Genomic DNA, 6,499 nt, shown 5'->3' on the forward strand with positions numbered 1-6,499 from the left:
CAGAAACACAAGAAAAACGCAGAAATAACAGAATTTTATTCCATAAAATCGCAAAATTATTCTACATAACATGAAATGAGTATTAAATTCTTTAAAGATATTTTTTATACATGTTAAATGGTGAAAAACAGTAAAAAAATTAACAAATTACAGATCTGAAAATGAAAAAAATAACAAAAAATTCCAGATCTGAAATCAAAACGATAAATGAAAAATGACGGCGAGACAAAGACGAAATGTCACAGTGTTGTTGAAAGATGACGTCGATCTGTAGATTAATTTGATATTTCAGTTAAGAAAACCATGAATTGAGAGAGACACAAGTTGCGAGAGATGATCTGAAAGAGAGGAGAGAAAAATTAATTGTGATGAGAGAGAAAATTATTTGGTTTATAAGGATTTGACTTTGAGTAATATATATATTAGATCCGTAAAAAAGTAATAATTTCCAGCGTGTATGGTAGTTTTTGGAGCAATTAGGCATAAATTGATACCGACCCCTCATATTGAAAACTCTCACCCGTATAAAAATAATATTTTTATAAATGTTAGATGTTTATGTAAAAAATCCTGGATTTTATCATCAATCAAATAATGAATACTGAATTAACATTACTGTATTAATCTAAGTCGTTTGCTGTCTACCATTTTATATTTTCACTATATGCGTTGTTGCATTGTAAATTGTAATGTATGATAATACTCCCTCCCTCAGTTCTATTAAAATAAAAAAATATTACTCCATTACTTTTTATGTTCATAAACATAAAAAAATATTAATTAAAGATAATAAACGATATATCTTTTTTATTTTATTATATATACATTAAATATAGTGACTCTATAATAATTGATCTTAAAAATTAAAAAATATTTTAATAATTATTGAATATTTTAATTCTTGTGAACTTATAATAATTTATTTATTTTTATGGAAAAAAGAGAATATAATACTAGTCTTTTAACCCCCATCCCTCCATTGGCTAATTTCATAAAAAAAAGTATATATAGAATAAATAATTATGTATTGATCTGAAGAATAAGAAATGTATGAATAGGGACAAGTATAATGACCTCTTTGTGACCATGAGAGATAAGGGTAATAAAGTAATTCGATAAATAGTATAAATGCAATAAATTAGTTTGTGGTGTGTAAAAGGAAAATTTTTTGTGTGAACCAAGTTCGGTACGTAGGATTATAAACTATCCATTTATCGAGGGACACATGTCAATAATAAATATAATACCAATTATTAATTGAAAAATGCTTTATAACCCAACACTTTGTACCAACTCTTTTAACCCATCTTACGTGGTAAAATTTCATTCGTGTAATTCTCACCCAAAAGTGTATATCTCAAAAAACAGAATTTAATCAATCCACTCTTTGATTGTCGGGTTAATGACATGTTTATCTTAAAAATTAATAAAATTTCTCATATTAGCCCGTGTTTAATTTTTTTTCTGAAATTGTGCTTTCTAGACCGCGGAACACTTCAGCGGTTTGGAGTAAACCGCGGAAGTGTTCCGCGGTCTGCAGACGTGGCTCCATCTGGACAGAGATGGAGCCACGTCAGTGTAAACCGCGGAAGAGTTCCGCGGTTTACAGAGGGAATTTATTCCCTCTGTCAGGGAATAAATTCCCTGGCTGAGTAGTTGGCAGCCAGGGAATTTATTCCCTGACTGAGTAGTTGTAGACCGCGGAACATTTCCGCGGTCTACAACTACTATATAAGGGGGAATCCGTTCCCCCTTATCCCACAAAAATTAGAGAGAAAGAAATAGGGTTTTAGAGAGATGATAGAGAGAGAGAAAAAATTGTTAGAGAGATAGAGAGAGAAAAATTTATTAAATCGGGGAATTATTGTGGAGAAGATTTTGCGGAGTCGGTTTTCGTGGTGGAATATTATTTTTCGTGGCGGAATATTATTTTTTGGCGTAGAATATTAATTTTTGGCGGAATTATCGGGTGAGTTTTTTAAATTTATGTTATTTTTAATTATTGAATGTAGTTAGATTTAAATGATGTTTGAAATGTAATTAGATTAAAATAGTGTTTGAAATGTAGTTAGTTAAATAAATATAGTTAGATTTAGTTAATTTTTTTAAAAAAATATATATTATAAAATAAATTAGATTAATGTGTAAATAAAATTAGAATAATGTGTATAAAATTTGGAAAATACGAAATGACTTTGCTGATTGCTTCTGCAATTGAAGGGAACAATCACATCATGCCGATAGCTTTTGCCATTGTGAAGTCGGAAACTGCCGCATCCTGGAGGTATTTCATGAGGATGTTGAAGAGGTATGTTTTGGGTGAGCGAAAGGTGTGTATCATATCTGATCGCGGCTCCGGTATTATGAGTGCCATGGAGGGGCCTGAGTGGGCGGGTGATACCCACAAGTGGTGTATTAGACACCTAGTGAGCAACTTCCACAACGCCTTCAAGAAAAAATATCTCAAAAAACTTGCTGAAAAAGCTGGTAATTTTCTTGTCATTTAATATAATACATAAATATTTGGTTGATTGGAAAATATTGACGGTTTAATCGACGTGTAGGACGCGCATACCAAGAGCATAAAAGAGATCGGTACATGTCATTGATAGAGGCGGATTCACCTGAGGGTTATGCATATCTTGACCGCCTTGATGTTAGAAAATGGAGCATGAGTGGCGACACGTCTGGAATGCGGCATGGTGTGATGACAACAAACTACGCTGAGTCGGTCAACGCGATGTTAAAGAATATTCGGGGGCTCCCTATCACAGCCATGTTGGAAACAATATTTAACAAGGTCAACTCCGTATTCATTAAGCATGTGAACGACTACAAAATGTGGTTGGCATCCGGTTTCGTGTGGACTCCAGTCTGTGCACACAGAATTGAGACTTGGGAAAATAAGTCAAAGACTCATACGGCTTCACAGTTCAACGTGGCACAGAAGGTATTCAATGTCTTGACCCAGTGCGACAATGTAAGACAAAAGGGTGGCAATACACAGCAAGTTCGTCTACTGGACGGGACATGCACCTGTGGAAAATTTCAACAGTGGAAAATTCCGTGCTCCCATGCGATAGCTGCCTGCAACCAATACGGAGAGAACTACCGTGACTACATTTCATGGTATTACAAATGCGAGTACGGAATCTTAGCGTGGAGCTCTGTTTCATTTGAACCCTTATGGAATCTAAATCGTTGGATCAATTCCACTGAAATTCCATTTGTTCCTAACAGACAGTGGATGAGGAAGAAGGGTAGGCCGGTTGAGAGTAGGCGTAGGAATGAAATGGACCAGACATTTAGGGACAGGCGGAATAGCAACTACTGTAGAAGATGTCTTACATATGGTCATAACCTTAGTTCATGTCCTTTTAGAGTTCAGTGATGTGAGAATTTATGTTTCCATTTACCATGTACTACGGATGTTGTAATTTCATTTGTGTTCTATTAAAATTGAAAATCTGGCAGCTCATTCTATTTTGTGTTTGTTTAGTTATTTAGTTTAATTGATGAAGTTATTTTTATTTAATTTTTTCATATTATTTGTGAACAAGTGTTTGATATTATTATGATTTAATTGTTTAATAATTTGTATTGAACAAATTGCAGCCATGGCAGCTGTTCACGATCACATGCAGCCGGGTCCTGAAAGACCGGCGCTACTTTTTTTACAGCATGACCATATCTCTCAGGATGTCTGGGATGGCACGGTAACTTACGTTTGCATCTTATTTTTTATCAACAGTTACGTTTGCAACTTAATTAAATTTTTGAACTAACTTAATGTTTATTTTTTTCAGGGATCTGACGAGGGATTTCTGTCTCGCACTAGCTGTACGACTAGAAGGAGCGCTGTTTTGCCGTTCGCTAGCTTGGACCACCGTATTCGGTCGATGATCGAGCCTACTGGATTTGCAGGCTGTTTTGCTATGCGTCACTACAGCGTCGACATGCAGCTGATCACAGCCCTTGTGGAGAGGTGGAGGCCGGAGACCCACACTTTTCACTTACCCGGCGGAGAGTGCACGGTTACACTACAGGACGTGGCCATTCAGACCGGACTACCAGTAGACGGTCATGCTGTTACAGGAGGTATTGTACATGATTGGGCTGCAGTGGCAGAGAGGGTTTTGGGGATTCCTGCGGGCAGATATCCTAAAAAGCCTGCAAATTCCACAGTCCGGACTTCTTGGATCCTAGAGAGTTTCCCCGACTTCGGTGCATTACCAGACCAGGCGACTGACGAGCTTGTCCATCGGTACACACGGGCGTATCTCTTGCTCGCTGTCACAGGATTGTGCTTCACTGACCTCGGTAGTGGAAAGACTTCGTTACGGATTCTTCCACTTTTAGAGGACTTGGCGGCAGTTCGGACCTACAGCTGGGGATCAGCGACACTGGCTTACTTATATCACGAGCTTTGCTCATGTTCGTTGCGGTCTGCGAATCGCCGCAACATGGGCGGGCCGTTGTGGATACTGCAGCTGTGGGCATTGGACCGACTTAGAGTTATATTGCTCCCGCTCTTGCTGATCCCACTATTTCACCACATCTACCACTGGGCGACAGGTGTGTTTTACTGTTATTTAATATTTTTTAATTTTATTCTATTTCTTAAATATTGACGGATTAATGTGTTGTTGTTCTTGAATAACAGATGGGGAGGCCGGAGAAACGCCAGCCGTGCGGCTCGACACTCGCTGCCTGACATCCGTGTTCGGCTTGATACATCTCGCTACGAAGATGTAAGAAATTATGTTTCGGTTTTATTATCTCGTATGTTAAATAGCTCATTGTGGGAATGTTTTAATACTAAATGTCTTATATTTTATACATGCAGTTTATCTGGCAGCCGTACACTGATGATATGCTGGACACTATCCCAGCGTATTGTTTAGATGGGCGCGCTTTTTGGCGGGCCACGGTTCCACTTATTTATTTTCATATTGTGGAGTGGCACCAGGCAGACAGAGTTCTGCAGCAGTTCGGACTGCAACAGGGTATTCCAGACGCCCCACTTCAGGACCACTCACTACACTCCCTTACCCTGAAGAGCAGCTCATCTTGGATCCAGACACACTCTCACTACATTCGTGTGTGGGACGACCGACTCCGGTTTGTAATTTCAGGACAGCCCCTCCAGGACCCACCTCATTATCATTCCGAGTATATGGATTGGTTTCGGTATGTCACGCGTCGCTGGATCACACGACAGGGCGCTGAGCTCGGAGCACAGGTATTTTTTTAAATTATATGTTTTTCAATTAATTAATCAATAAATTGTGGGTTAATTTTCTACTTTTTTTAACGTATTATATCTTTATGTGCAGGCCGATTTTGTGGAGCGTGTACGTAGGGATGCTCCTGTTGACACTGAGCTTCGGCGGTTCGCAGCCAGCACACAGAGAGGCACTAGAGAGGACCGCCGTGATGTTACATCGCCCCCTATCGAGCCTTCTATACCGCCGCATCGACTACCAGTCATACCTGACGCGCCGATAGATCCGACTACACTGCGACATCGACGGCGACAGCGGCGTCACCCCCCTGCACCACCTCAGCGTCCGACTGATCCTATGCCTCCCCCAGTGGTTTTTCATCCTTTCAGAGGGCATTACTATTACGCGGGGTCCAGCTCTGCACCGCCACCCTTTTCATCGGGTCCTCCTCCTTCTTCTGGCCAGTTTTACGGGGATTCGGCACATCACTATTTTCAGGGGTCGTGTTCATATCCAGTGCCACCAGGACCTTCTTCGCCTTTTGTTCCTCCGCCGCCTGCTTATGTACCACCTACGGTGCCTCCTTTTCAGGTGCAGTGGGATCAGCCTACACAGGGTACACAGGACTTTCCAGCTTCACAGGGACTTCCACAGACACCTGGGACTACAGACTTTCTGTCATATGGTAGCAGTTGGTTAGGTCTAGACAGCATGGAGGCGATGATGTTCCGCCAACAAGGAGAATTTGTTACCCCGCCACCAGCAACGACGAGTACGGCCATTCCCCAGGACCAGCAGGGTGACGACGGAGCCGACGACGAGGACGCCGATGCAGGAGAGGGTGATGGTGATGGTCGCCCAGGTCGACGTTACCTCACCATCAGTACAGGCCGTCGGGCGAACCGTAACAGAAACAACTTGCGCTCGAACCTCCCGGTCACTAGTAGATATGACGATAGGACTCCTAGATGATTTCTTTTTTGTACTTTGTACATTATTATCTGATGTGGTAATCTTTTTTAATTTGTAATTTTTATTTTATTAAATATGTTATTGTTATTAAGTATAAATTATATTTGAATATTTGTTAATATAATTATTTTGTAGTATTTTATAAATTTATTTTTGTAGAATGTTATAAAAATTAACTAATTCAAACGTTTTAAATTTAAAAAATTCAACAATTAAAACGTAATTTTTTTAATAATTTTTTTTTTCATTTTTAAATAAATATTTTATTTATTTAAATTTTTTTTAAATGATTACATTAAAAT

General features: G+C 39.1%; 2 protein-coding genes across 2 annotated transcripts; both read left to right on the forward strand.

Annotated features, from left to right (window-relative positions):
* Positions 1-2,182: 2,182 nt before the first annotated feature.
* Positions 2,183-3,903, forward strand: LOC126679853 (uncharacterized). The gene is made up of 3 exons (XM_050374861.1): positions 2,183-2,487; positions 2,565-3,144; positions 3,807-3,903. The coding sequence occupies exons 1-3, from the start codon at positions 2,190-2,192 to the stop codon at positions 3,901-3,903; spliced, it is 975 nt and encodes a 324-aa protein (XP_050230818.1). The 5' UTR covers positions 2,183-2,189.
* On the forward strand, positions 3,900-6,358 carry LOC126681934 (serine/threonine-protein phosphatase 7 long form homolog). Its single transcript, XM_050377491.2, has 5 exons — positions 3,900-4,444; positions 4,516-4,575; positions 4,664-4,751; positions 4,847-5,242; positions 5,337-6,358. The coding sequence occupies exons 1-5, from the start codon at positions 3,900-3,902 to the stop codon at positions 6,195-6,197; spliced, it is 1,950 nt and encodes a 649-aa protein (XP_050233448.2). The 3' UTR covers positions 6,198-6,358.
* The last annotated feature ends 141 nt before the right edge of the window (positions 6,359-6,499 follow it).

This window comes from Mercurialis annua, linkage group LG5 (assembly GCF_937616625.2).
Source record: "Mercurialis annua linkage group LG5, ddMerAnnu1.2, whole genome shotgun sequence".
NCBI classification, from domain to species: domain Eukaryota; kingdom Viridiplantae; phylum Streptophyta; class Magnoliopsida; order Malpighiales; family Euphorbiaceae; genus Mercurialis; species Mercurialis annua.

Excerpts from the sequence above, each read along its gene's own strand:
- LOC126679853 (XM_050374861.1), top strand. The coding sequence starts at position 2,190 with ATGACTTTGCTGATTGCTTCTGCAATTGAAGGGAACAATCACATCATG. Across the intron at positions 2,488-2,564 it reads AAAACTTGCTGAAAAAGCTG|GACGCGCATACCAAGAGCAT; the intron begins GTAATTTTCTTG and ends ATCGACGTGTAG. Across the intron at positions 3,145-3,806 it reads TCATGGTATTACAAATGCGA|GGATCTGACGAGGGATTTCT; the intron begins GTACGGAATCTT and ends TATTTTTTTCAG.
- LOC126681934 (XM_050377491.2), top strand. The coding sequence starts at position 3,900 with ATGATCGAGCCTACTGGATTTGCAGGCTGTTTTGCTATGCGTCACTAC. Across the intron at positions 4,576-4,663 it reads CATCTACCACTGGGCGACAG|ATGGGGAGGCCGGAGAAACG; the intron begins GTGTGTTTTACT and ends CTTGAATAACAG. Across the intron at positions 4,752-4,846 it reads ATACATCTCGCTACGAAGAT|TTTATCTGGCAGCCGTACAC; the intron begins GTAAGAAATTAT and ends TTATACATGCAG.